The sequence below is a fragment of the Accipiter gentilis genome, chromosome 11 (assembly GCF_929443795.1).
Source record: "Accipiter gentilis chromosome 11, bAccGen1.1, whole genome shotgun sequence".
In the NCBI taxonomy this organism is placed as follows: domain Eukaryota; kingdom Metazoa; phylum Chordata; class Aves; order Accipitriformes; family Accipitridae; genus Astur; species Astur gentilis.
Genome location: NC_064890.1, coordinates 14108016 through 14120269, shown reverse-complemented (window position 1 = coordinate 14120269; position 12254 = coordinate 14108016). Strand labels below are relative to the sequence as shown.

The 12254-nt window shown below is 41.4% G+C and overlaps 2 protein-coding genes across 5 annotated transcripts in view; one reads left to right on the top strand and one right to left on the bottom strand.

Annotated features, from left to right (window-relative positions):
- The window catches only part of DNAJC2 (DnaJ heat shock protein family (Hsp40) member C2), a 19449-nt gene extending 16371 nt beyond the window's left edge, over positions 1 to 3078 (top strand). For all 3 annotated transcript variants that reach the window (XM_049814143.1, XM_049814142.1, XM_049814144.1), the window contains 4 exons: positions 242 to 342; positions 1293 to 1400; positions 2167 to 2321; positions 2870 to 3078. In XM_049814143.1, the coding sequence (XP_049670100.1) occupies positions 242 to 342; positions 1293 to 1400; positions 2167 to 2321; positions 2870 to 2944 (439 nt within the window). In that variant the 3' untranslated portion in view covers positions 2945 to 3078. The remainder of the gene's footprint in view (positions 1 to 241; positions 343 to 1292; positions 1401 to 2166; positions 2322 to 2869) is intronic.
- On the bottom strand, positions 3028 to 12254 carry PMPCB (peptidase, mitochondrial processing subunit beta). 2 transcript variants are annotated; one of them, XM_049814146.1, is made up of 13 exons: positions 12134 to 12254; positions 9839 to 9979; positions 9432 to 9518; positions 8844 to 8973; positions 8255 to 8453; positions 7497 to 7576; positions 6808 to 6920; positions 5989 to 6132; positions 5248 to 5411; positions 3792 to 3877; positions 3628 to 3716; positions 3338 to 3413; positions 3028 to 3242 (listed from the first exon to the last, which is right to left on the bottom strand). In XM_049814146.1, exons 1-13 carry the CDS (start codon positions 12221 to 12223, stop codon positions 3178 to 3180), a joined length of 1464 nt encoding a protein of 487 aa, XP_049670103.1. In that variant the 5' UTR covers positions 12224 to 12254; the 3' UTR covers positions 3028 to 3177. The 2 variants fall into 2 exon arrangements, with proteins under 2 accessions (XP_049670103.1, XP_049670104.1); XM_049814147.1 differs by having other exon boundaries at positions 5248 to 5408.

The window sequence follows — 12254 nt, the reverse complement described above, 5'->3', positions numbered from 1 at the left end:
CCGTCCTTCTTTGGTATCAGAAGCCAAGAAGCTTACCTAAGCTGACTGAATTCTTAAGGGAAACTTCTGCATTTAGCAACTAAAAGCTTTACAGGATAGTTACCATGACAGTTTACTGTATTTAAGTATGATTAAACTTACTTAAGAGTTGATATAAATGTGTACGGGAGCTTGACAGTAGCTTGTATGAAGATATGCTATTATGTAATACACTGGCTTACCCTATCTATTCTTGCTTTAGGTGGGAAGTTATTGCCAATTACATGAACTTGCACTCTGCTACTGGAATAAAACGAACAGCAAAAGATGTCATTAATAAAGCAAAGAGCCTCCAAAAGCTTGGTATCTCTATTACCTTATTTCTGTAATAAGATTGTCTGCATGCTTCTATACAGCTTGATTTTCTTTGAACAGCATTGTGTTTCTATTATGAGAAAATCCTCTATATATCCCGAAAAGAAATGTAGTTCAGATGGAAGATTTAGAGGAGTATTTATGTAACTCAGTATTTTCAGCCTAATACCTATCATGTAAGTCACCACCTCATGAGTGAATCTCAGGAATTCTTTTAATCTAACTTGATGCACAGATGTCTAGGCCACATGCATTGCCTAGGCTCCTCTACACTCAGAGAGGGACTAGCGGGCCTCTGAAAAAGCTCTCTACAAAGGAAGGCATCTAGAAAAATGAAATTGATGAAGCTATAGAGATACTTTAAAAAGATAAATAGGATTCAGCAACAGAAGACACCTGAATTAAGGTGGCTTATCTCCTCTTGTGGTAAATGGAGCCTAAAGAGCTTGGATAACGAGAGGAGGCAAGTTCTTAAGGAAAATTGAAACATTCCAAAAAAACAGTTTAAGTTTCTCCATTCCAATACCTGCACAAAGAGGACCCAAGCTTTCATACTGTTCCTGACTGCCCCTCTAACACACTGGTACTCTGGGTGTAATATGCAGGTTTTGTGCCACAGCCCTTACTTGATAGAATAATCCCTTTTGATTTCAGTGAAGTTGCAGATTCAAGCTTAAACTTATACAGAAAAAGTACTCATCTGAGCAGTATAAAGCAGGATCGGGGTTGGAGAGCCTGATACTTTGAGTACAGGTTTTTTTGTTGGTGTTTTTTTTTAATCTACCACCTTCTTTACCATCATTTCAAAGGAAGTAGGAATTAGGTTTTTTGATTATGTGATTATGAGTTTACAATAACTGCTACACAATGTTTTTATTATTACATCCAGCTTTAATTTTGTTGTACTAATTATTGTATCCGATGTCTGTTGCTCATAGACCCTCATCAAAAAGATGATATAAACAAGAAAGCATTTGACAAATTTAAAAAAGAACATGGTGTGGTGCCTCAGATGGACAGTGCTGCCCCCTCAGAACGATTTGAAGGTAAAGGTGAAAAGAGACCTTCTTGCAGAGTTGCCTACCCTGTGCATCTTAGTAAGAAAGTAATCCAGAACTTACTTAAGACTTGCTTACAAACAAACTTGGTTATTACAAACTTACGTAGCAAGTAAGAAAGTGATCCACGCTCTGTTACTGGATTTGAGGGTTTCTGGTACACACAGTACAAGCCACAGCTAACTAGTGACAGTTTGAAATGCTTCCTGGTGAGGCAACAGGTTAAGGCTGATGCTGAGATTATCTGTTCCTCAGAGGGTGCTACATTTTCAGGTAACAGTAGGCCTGAGGGGATGCAATTGAGATACAGGATCATCCTACAGCTAAGCTTTGGTCTCCTGTTAAACCCCAAACAACTCCAAATTTTGCAGACACTTGCAGAAGGCTGTGTTTCCTTACTAAGTGTTTCTTACTGAAACGCAAAAGGAAGAGCTACATTGCCGCCCTAATGATACTTAACAGGGCAGCTGCAGTGATCTAACACTCAGCTGACAATGAAAGATGTTACCTTCTAACTTCTCCGTGCTTTATTTAAAGATCTCAAGGGCCACTCATCCAGTCAGTTTCAGGGTTGGGTTTTTCTTTTCTTTCAGGTTTTTAGTACTGGGTAGCCCTTAGGACAGACTAATTGGATCACAAAACTGCAAGGATTTTAAAGCAACTATAATAGATTTTACAATATTTTCTTAGGCTTATCTCATAGATTCCTTATTAATTATTTTTTTTTCTTACTGTCATTTTTGCATTTAAAAAGGATCACCTTTAGATTCATCCCCCTGGACTACAGAAGAACAAAAGCTTTTAGAACAAGCATTGAAGACTTATCCAGTAAATACTCCCGAAAGATGGGAGAAAATAGCAGCAGCTGTTCCGGGCCGGTCAAAAAAAGACTGCATGAAGCGATACAAGGTAAGGTACCTCACCTCCTTCTAGGATTGTAATTAGCCCAGGTCTTGTTAGAATCCTTTGCTTTTACTGTTGCTTTCCCTACCAGAGACAGTATCTGACAACTGCAAACTAGCACAAGATGGAGCCTTATGGGAAGACTTTTTTTTTTTTTTTGGTGGTAACTCAACCCCAAAAGACCAGTAAGGACTAAGTTTTCCTCAGTGAAAGTAGTGGCTCTGGAAGCTGGGAAGGAAAGTCTGTCTCATGAGATCTGCCTTACAGTTTGACAACAGGCTCTTGTAGATGGTGAAGTCCTATCCCTAGCCTCCTGCAGGTAACGTTCCTGCTACAGGGGAAGCAGATGAGCATTGACCTTCCATTAATTTATTTGTTTCTATGATAAACTGTTTTAAGTTATTAAACTGTCTAGATTCCTCACTATGTTGAGAGCTAGAGTGTTTCAGGCTGAATATACGTAGTGTTCAAAACCACAGCATTGTTAAGAAGTTCCACATTTAGATAAAGGGTTTTTTTGTTTTGTTTTGTGTTTTTTTTCTCCAACTCTCTAGGAACTCGTTGAAATGGTCAAGGCGAAGAAAGCTGCTCAAGAACAAGTGATGAATGCTACTAAAGTCAAGAAATGACTCTTACTGACAATCTTTGTTTTATAATAAAAATGCAAATACTGTACATGTTTTCATTCCTTAATTATACAGATACACAGGACTGGCTGGTTCTTGAGTTTTAATTTTCTTAAATGCATTTCTCCAACTCAAAAGCTTTAATCAGGGGTGTAGTTGATTTTTGGGGTTTTTTTTGTGTTGGTTTGTTGGGGTTTTTTTTAAAGCTCAAACATACTGAAAGTTCGTGTTATTCACTACTCACGAAGCCAATACATGCCACTGCAGATTTTGTTATACTCTGGAAGTTGTTCAATTGGACCTGGAAGTTAAAGAAAGTTGGCCATGACATATGCTAAACTGGTACTAATTGGTGCGGAGGGGTTATGGGAGGGTAGGGAAACTTGTACAACATACCCACGGCAGCAACTGCTGGATGCTTATCATAGATGTACTTTGTGCAAACTTCTCTAATAGTCTGGGCATCAATAGCCTAAAAGGGGTAAAGAGACACCTCTGTTACCAATCCCATCTAAAAAAGTATTAAGAGCCACTGATCTTAATTTTGTATAATCCAGGGGAACAGGCAACAAAACAATTGAAAGTTTTCTCAGTTGGACACAGTCTAAGTTCTGTATTGTTACTTCCTGTAGCAATTAAATGTCTCAACGGCCTAATTTAAAAGTTGCAACATGAGTGCCACTTACTTCAATTCTTGCCTCAAGTTCTGGAATTGGGATTCGGCGCTTGTAACACAGCATTTGTCTTCCGATGTCTTCACAGATGGGTGTGGACCCTAAAATAGGGGAAAATATGCTTCAGTTATCAGCATACAACTCCACTAAGAATAAAAAGCTCTCATAAGTCTCACCATCAAGTTGTAGCAGCATATTTGTCTTTAGAAGATTTTTCGCTCGAGCTACTTCATTTTCTGTAACACTTGTGCAAAGTCTTATCCTGCAAAATAGTTTAAATCCAAAGGCATTAAATAATGGTAACCTGTAGCACACAAGATTGCCTGTGATATAGAGGTGCATGTACATTGGTACACCTACCAGGCACTTCTTTTCTATAGGTAAGAGAATTTGGTATAGAAACAAGCCAAAGGATGCAAAACAGCAGCATAAGCATAGGGGCTTTTAGGAGCATACCAATACACCCAAGAGCAAGTTTTTCCCCTTAGAAGAGCTGTATTTCATTTTACTAATATTTTGAGCCAAGTGTTGTCCATACTTGCTATCTTGAGAATAGCTGTTGCTAAGATAGTAAGAGCCAAATAATTAGAGGTAATTAGCCCAGAAGGCAATGCATTATGTCCTGGCACTGGGTGAGATAATAATTCACCACACTGCATAAGAAACATTTCACTAAGACGGGCGGATGCATTAGATGACCTAACACACTTTTGTCACAGGGATGGTTCATATCCTCCCTGGTGCTAAGCTGCAGCAAGTGGACAGCTAAAATGATACCATTTTCTCTACAGGTTGTTTACAAAGATCTCATAGAATAACGGTATATGAGAATTGATGCACGTAATTAAAGAAACTTAATTTTCAAGTTTTCTTTCAACTTTTGTTTCACCTTCACCCACTTTACATCAGTGCTCTTAAATAATGTATGTCTGTTTCTAATCACATATGCAGTTCTAGCATTATAGTTGTACCTATGGACCTCTTCTCAATTTAGATTTAACCCTCAGATGAATGAATATTATCTAGAATCCCAGGTTTCAAAATTCCATATATAACAGCTCACCTACCTTACATCATTTCATTTTCCTATGTACTTACTAGAGCTTTATGTAACACTACCACCTGGTAGATCATGTGGGATAGCAACTGCAGAATGGGTAACTACGAATGGTGTTTGTAGGTAATTGCACATTCATTATTCTCATTCATTAACATTTACTCTTTCAGTTGTCAAACATGCAGTTCATGGGCACTGTACATTGACTTAGTACTATTCTAAAAGGTTTGACAAAGTTTCATAACTCCTGTCACTTTACAAGTCAAAAAAAAAAAAAAATCACCACCATATTTTCTTGTACAAGGAATGCTATTATATTAGCTACAGTTAACATTTATTCTTCCAGGGCAGAACAGAAACCAAACCTAAACTTTAATCTATTCACTTAAAGTAAGGGTGCCAGAAACTGGCTGTTGGGACTCTGCATTGAGCATCCAAGTTCAGAACTTGATGCATTTGTTTTTTCCAGGCAAGCCTAAGCAGAAAAACAAAAATATTCTCTTTAAATGACTGCTTTTTTTAAATTGTATTCCTCTACTGAAAATTATCTTTTAAAGAAAGAGTTGTTAGCTTACCATTCTCTCTGAACAAAGTGCACCATGTCCTGTATAGTGGATGGCTCACAGACCATATAGAGTCCCCACAGCCCTGTATCAGTGTAACAGGTGTTGAAGGACTGGAAACTGTGACACAGGTTACCATGGCAGGCAATCTGAGCAAGTTTACTGGATAAATTCTGCTGAGGCAAAAGAAAAATACATTATTTTATGAAGTTTTTTTGAAAGTTTACTAGTCACCTCCATGGTCTGTTTTCATTTCAATGATGACAGAACATGCAGTAGTATCACAGGCTCCAGCAGAAGCTATAAGGTTAATTATCAGCTCTTCATCTCAACAGCTTCTTTTCTTGCATGTAATCTCATGTTTGCAATGAACAGCCCAGATTTAAGCCAAAATCATAAAGCTACTTAGGTTCAAGAAAGGGATAGTTATACCTACAGGTTCCAATGACATACAGGTATGAAAGATCCTACTTTCCATGAGGGCTGGCACACCTCAAGTCACCTCTCTCTACTCTGGTGGTTTAGAACCAGTTCCTAAGTTTTTGCTAGATCTGGGGCAACAAATTCTCTCAGACTCACGACTGGATCCCCTTCTCCCGCTCCAAAAAAAGGACCTTCAGAAATAGCCATAAAGTGGCAGTAACGCCATCAGATAGGTTTGAATGGGTCTGTATTGGCAGTACCCAAGTCAGAGAGATCTCACCAGCCCACCAGCCTCATTAAGAGCAGGAAGGTGCTTGCAGGTTGACTTACCACACCTCCTCCAAAGGAACGATCCCAGTTACCTATCAGAGTATTTGCTACCATAAGTGGGATTGTATCTGGGTGCGACCAGCCCGCTGCTTCAACAGCTATCGCAATGTGTGCCAAGGGCATCTTATCATCTCTTATACGAATCTGTGGGAACATAGGAAAGTAGCTGTAGTACAACCAGTACACAGTAATATATACAGGAAGTTAAGTGTCCGAAGACAGACATTTCCATTACATCTGGATTATAAAGCATGCACATAGAGAACCAAAAATTAAAGCATATGAAGTTTTATTTATATGAAGTTTTATTTAACATCAGCCTTAACTAGTCTTCCCTGTGGCAATTTCAGAGCATTTCACCATCAGCAAGCCTAATGCCACATACACAGAGAGGCCATTACAAGTCACTTTACGACTAACAGCAGCAAGGAAAGCTGACTTTCCAAAGCCCAAATACAGCTGGGAATAGAATGCAGATGCCTCAGTTCTCTGCCATATCCTTTAAATTTGTGATTCTCAACAAGTGGAAATGCTCCAACACCGTAGGCAAGGGGATAAAAAGGAAGTAGCAGCAGGGGTAAGGGAGCTATTCCTCCAGGAACTGATGAAGCAGAAAAAGTGGTGGCAGTGAGGCTTGTCCAAGAAAGGTTGGAAAGTACAGCTTTGGAAAGTAGCTACTCCATTGCCCTCACTGGGGGAAAGAAACCTTTTAATCTGCTGAGTCTGTGGCTGAGCAGCTCACTCTCCTCAGCAGAGAGCATGTCAGTTGTGCTCACAGGGGATATAGGGCCCAGCCCAAAAAGCCATCCAACAGCTTACCTCACTACCAGTGAAGCTACAAGGTGGCAGGGGTGGCAGTCCTCCTTCTGGAGCAGATGGCAGGTTACCAAAATGGCACTTTGCTAGGTCAAGTAGCTCATCATGAGAGACCCCTGAACAAAGATATTTAACATATTTTATAATGTTACTCTGTAAACACTTAATTTAAATTACTGCACAGTTTAAAGACTCAACCAAGTAGTAACTTATTGTTCCCCCGCTTTAATGCCCCACGTTCAGATTCCTCACACTGCCCCATTAAACAGAGTAATATCATCAGGATCACCCTTCTTAATTCTCTTCAATAGCCTTCTATTAATATTACATCAAATCAAGCTGTTTGCTCTCAGTTTCAAGCCTCAATGTTTTTTCTCTTTCTCTCTGCTTTCTTTGCTACTCCCCTTTTCACACTGAACCCCTTCTAGGCCCCTCTTTTCCTGCCCACATGGAAAATGACCTTGGCCTCCAATTCACTTCTAGTTACTGGTTTAAGAAGGTTTCTGGAATATTGCTGAGAGGAAAAAGGAACAAAAATTCAAAGGGTATGAAGGTACAAAACACACAAGGCTAACAGTGAGTTTCCAGGACCTATTGAACAATGGGTAATTCATCATGTTGTTCCCAGGAACCTAAAGACCATGGTTTTAAGCATAGTTTCACATGATCCAGGGTGAATGTCTCATACTAACCTCCAGCAGCAGCCAGGACCATTCTGGGTCCTTTGTAATGTGTTGTTATGTACTCCACCAAATCATTACGGTTTATGGATCTAGAAAGTCAAGGAAACATCACTACTATGTCAGTAAAGTTTATTAGAGTAAAAAGAGATAAACGTGTAGAACAATACAATATCAAAATAATTATAAAGTTCTGCCAATGCACAGAGGTGTGCATAGAGGCAGAAAGCTAAAATAAGGGTGATTTCCTAAAAAGGAAACAGGAACTTGATACATTTTGCCTTTGAAAGCTCTTCTAGCTTCCTGAGAAGGAGTGAGAATTACAGCTCAGTCAGGTAGAGACAGGATCCACTAATGATCTCATGCCAATTTGAAAACAGCACATTTAGCAATCTCCCGGTCTGCACTGGTATGAACAAATGCTGAAAGAGCAGTGCTAACGCAGTTGTATTTACGATAATGCCCAACACCTCACCAATGGGAGGAAGGAGCATTTCCAATTTTGTATCAGATGCATTTTTAACAAACAGAAGAAAAATATGGCAAATAATGAAGACATGCAGTAGACACCTGAAGTTCACATGCCCTTTGATGCCCGCATACAGGGTAATTAAGGCAATAGGGGAATTCTTATAGTTACATCCAGTGCAATTTCAGCTACCTTCCAGGGTAAAAATAAAAACTGATGCTGTTCCCTACATTTTCAGATGAGTGTTTTCAATATATAGAATTTACTACACAATTAAAGACAGCCACAAATTTGGACATACTTGATGTTTTCAGTGGGTCCTAAAATTGTCCGTCCTAGGGCTGTCTTCTGATACGCTGTAGCATGAAGGTAATCAAAGACAACTTCTTGTAAATTGGTTTCAACCTCTTGCATCTCTCGGAGTATAACTCCCCGCTCACGCTCAATCTCTGCTTCTCCCAGGGTACTGTTCTGAATTATGTCAGCAAGAATTTCCACAGCTGATTGAAAATAGGGATGGGAATGGAAAGCGTATTTTCAGACTACCAGAAAAATCTGGTTCCAAAAGTAAAACCCACCCCAAAGACCAAGTGGCCCAAGATTTGCTAATAAGATTTTCAAGGGGACAAAAGACTTGCTCTGCAGGAAGGGAGAAGTCCAAAAGGTATTTTCTTTTGGGAATCTAAAGACAAAAATATTTCAAATATTAACTTCCCCGCTGGCACTCGCCTTTCCAAATCTGCATTCTCACATTCCTGTGAAGTTCAGGAAAGGACTTTTCACCCAGGAAGAAAGGGATACGGTGCAAAAGCATCATTCTGTGTTGTCTCATCAGGAGCTGGATAAGCATTTCGTTCTTTGCTGCTTTTCTGAGGAATGAAAGCAGTTACCTCTTGGTAAGTCTTTCGAAAAAGCCTTCGCATAATACACGGTTTGTTCCCTGGATGTATACGCATTCAGATGAGCTCCCATGTTCTCAATCTCTAGTTCTAGGTCTAACTGAGATCTCTTTTTCGTTCCCTGAAATAAAACAATAAGAAAATCAAACTAGACCCTTTAATTCACCTATTTGTCATTACTACTTCTTGCCTGGAAAAGTCAAGGTCAAGAGAAAGAAAAAGTCTTCTGGAAAGAAAACTGGCATACTAATCTCTCCAAGCTTGAAAGTAAGATACAAATCCTACTACGCTCCCAAATGAAAATAAAAAGCTGGTAAAAGGGGGACTGAGTGTCTTCTAAGATTACTACAAGAAGTTAAAAGTTGAGTTAAAATTAGACCTGTTTTACTAATCTATAGTTGTGTATCAGCTACACAGACCTAGGACTTAAGTTTCATTTTCTAATGGAAACCAAAGTCTAAGTTGTCCACTTCTTTTTTTCTCTCCTCGATTTGGAGAATTCTTTTATACAATTCTGATCTTTAAAGATAAATAATTTGGAAATCCATTGTAAACTTCTACATCAATACTGATACTCACCTTGAAAGCCATATGCTCAAGGAAGTGAGCAGTTCCATTGTTCTTCTCATTTTCATACCTGCTTCCAGCATCAATCCAAAGTCCAACCTCAGTGGGGGAAAAAAAAGTCATTTTACCAGCTAACAATGCAGCTTTGCTGGTTTTGTGTATGAACTACACTTAGCTTTTCAAGACCTATTTTTAAATGTCTTCTTCCTTAAAACGAAGCAGGTTTTCAAGAAAAAGAAAAATTTTATATTCACAAAAAATCTAATCACGTCATTTACAAAAGCCTTAAGATTTCTATTTCCTAGCTTAAGTTTTAAGAACAATCGTTAATAAACATTGAAAGAATGCAATTTAGTTCCACAAGGAAATGAACATACATGAACAGTTATGAAAAAAACTTCCCTTTACAAGTTACTTACTGTGCACGTTGAGAGTCCAGAGTCTTCAGAAGCTACTTGCAAGCCGTTTTCCAAAGGACTCACCCTAGTTTCAGGAACATTTAAGATTACTTCTGTTGCTGCTTTGGAAGCTCTGAGCCTGCCTGTTCCAACATGCACACACTGTAAGGAAAAAGCATCAGTCACGCACAGATTGTTAAGTTATATCCTAGGATGTTCTTCTGAAAAATGTATTTCTGAACTTAAACATTAAGTTTGTGGATCTTTCTTAAAGCATGCATTAAAAAGAAAAAATTCAGCACTGATTTATTCACCACTACTTCACAACAGGGATGCATTAACCTGACTCAGAAGAAAAACATGAAGATAACTAAAATGGAGTAGACTGCATCTGCTTCCCTCCAATCAACTGATCTGACAGAAGAGCACATTACTGTCATCAGCCAGCTACTCCGAGAGCCACATTTGTTTCCCAGTTCTGCCAGCAAGAGCTTGCAGGACCTTGAATGTATCTTTTAACATCCAGAATTCTTTAGGGTACCCACTTTCTAAAGTGAAGTGAGATATAGTCCAAGGGCCTATGTCCAGGACTGTAAATCACAGTCACCTGTTGTTCAGAACAGGGACAGCTACTGAAACTGCCACCTTTTATACAACCATCTGGCAGTTAAAGCACATTAAATCAGAATGGGGAAGAAAAGAAGGGAAGATGGAAGATAAAAAAAGTTTATTGCACTTTTTCAACGTGGAGGAATTTAATTATGTATCCCAAATGCGTACTTCAAGCAATAAGCTATTCCAAAAATTCTAAATGTATCAAGTAAACAAAGTTTTCCCTCACCATGTAACTGCCCTAAACATGAAAGTAAAAAATCCAGCTCTCACCCACTCTCCTCCTAGAATACCAATAGGCTAGATCTCTCAAAACTGGCATAATTTAGGATCATACGACAATTCAAGTTTGAAGGGAACTCAGGAGGTCTCTAGTCCAACCTCCTTCTCCAAGCAGAATCAGCTGTGGTGTCAGACCAGTTTGCTCAGGGCTTTTTGCAGCTGGGTATTGAAAATCTCCCAGGATGGTGAGAAACTGCACAGCCTCTCTGGGTAGCCTGCTCCATGGCTTGACTGCCTCATTGGAAAAAATGCTTTTCATATATCCAGTTTTTCCTCTCTTGTTTCAACTTATGCCCATTGCCTCTCATTGTGCCACCATGCCCCACTGTGAAAAGCCTGGTTTTGTCTTCCTGACAACCTTCTCATAGGTACTGGCAGGCTGCTGTTAGGTCCAGCTGAAGCTGTGTCTTCTCTAGGCTGAGCAAACCCCAGACCCTCAGCCTCTCCTCACAGGGCACATGCTCCAGCCCGTAACCATCTCTGCTGAACACACTCCAATTCACTAATGTCCTCCTCACACTGAGGAGCCCAAAACCAGCTGCCGTATACTAACCACCTGACAAGTGCAAAATAATCACTTCTTTGATCTCCTGTCTGTGTTCCTGTTTGTTCAGCCCAGGCCGCTGCCAGCCTGCTCTGCTGCCAGACACGCCGCTTGCCCGTGCGCAGCTTGCTGTCCTCCTGTACCCCCAGGCCTCTTCCACATCGCTGCTCCCCTGCCAGTCAGTTCCCAGCCTGGGTTGTTCCAAGGAATCATTTTCACTGCTAGTCTCCATTACAGGGAAGGAAAAACCTGCGTTTGAAACCAAAATCTCCCTCTCCTCTTTTCAGAGGGAAAGCTTAGGCTTCAAACTGGGAGGAGGGGGAAGATCTCAGAAGCGGAGGGCTCTGGGATCAGGGCCTCCGAGCAGCCTCCATCTAACCACGGGAGAGAAGAAGGGTTTAAACTTTCTCTGAGCTCCCCTGGGGTGAGCACGGCAGGACCCGTGCCGGGGTGGAGGCTCCTGCTGCCCCTCTCTAAGGCATCGCGCCCCAGTCCCAGCGCTGCATCGCTCCGGCTCCCAGACGCTGAGCCAGCCCCGACGCCTCGGCACCGCGGAGGACGATATGGGGTAACAGCGGCTCCGGTGAGCAGTCAGCCAACCCTGGGGCCTGCGGCACCCGGGCTCATTCCCCGCAGAACTGTGTCCCGCCGAGGGGCGGCCGCCGCCTTCGCCTCAGTCGGGCGGAGACTACAATTCCCGCCATGCACCGCGGCAGACCGCCCTCCCCACCTCCGCGACTACAAATCCCAGCGTGCACCGCGCCTCCCGGCCTCCAGCTCTCCCGCCCCCATTGCGGCAGCCTGAGCACCAGCGTAGAGAGCCACTGCGGCGCTTGGGCTCTCCGCAACTCCCTCCCCTCCCCCGCTCCGCCGCCTACCCGGTCCCCCGAGCCGGACGCTCGCACAAGGCGAGCGGACCAAGGCAGGAAAAGCCGCCGAGCCGCTAAGCCAGCTGTAGACGCAGCCATCTTGGCGAGCGAGTGGGCGGGGCGGCGGCGG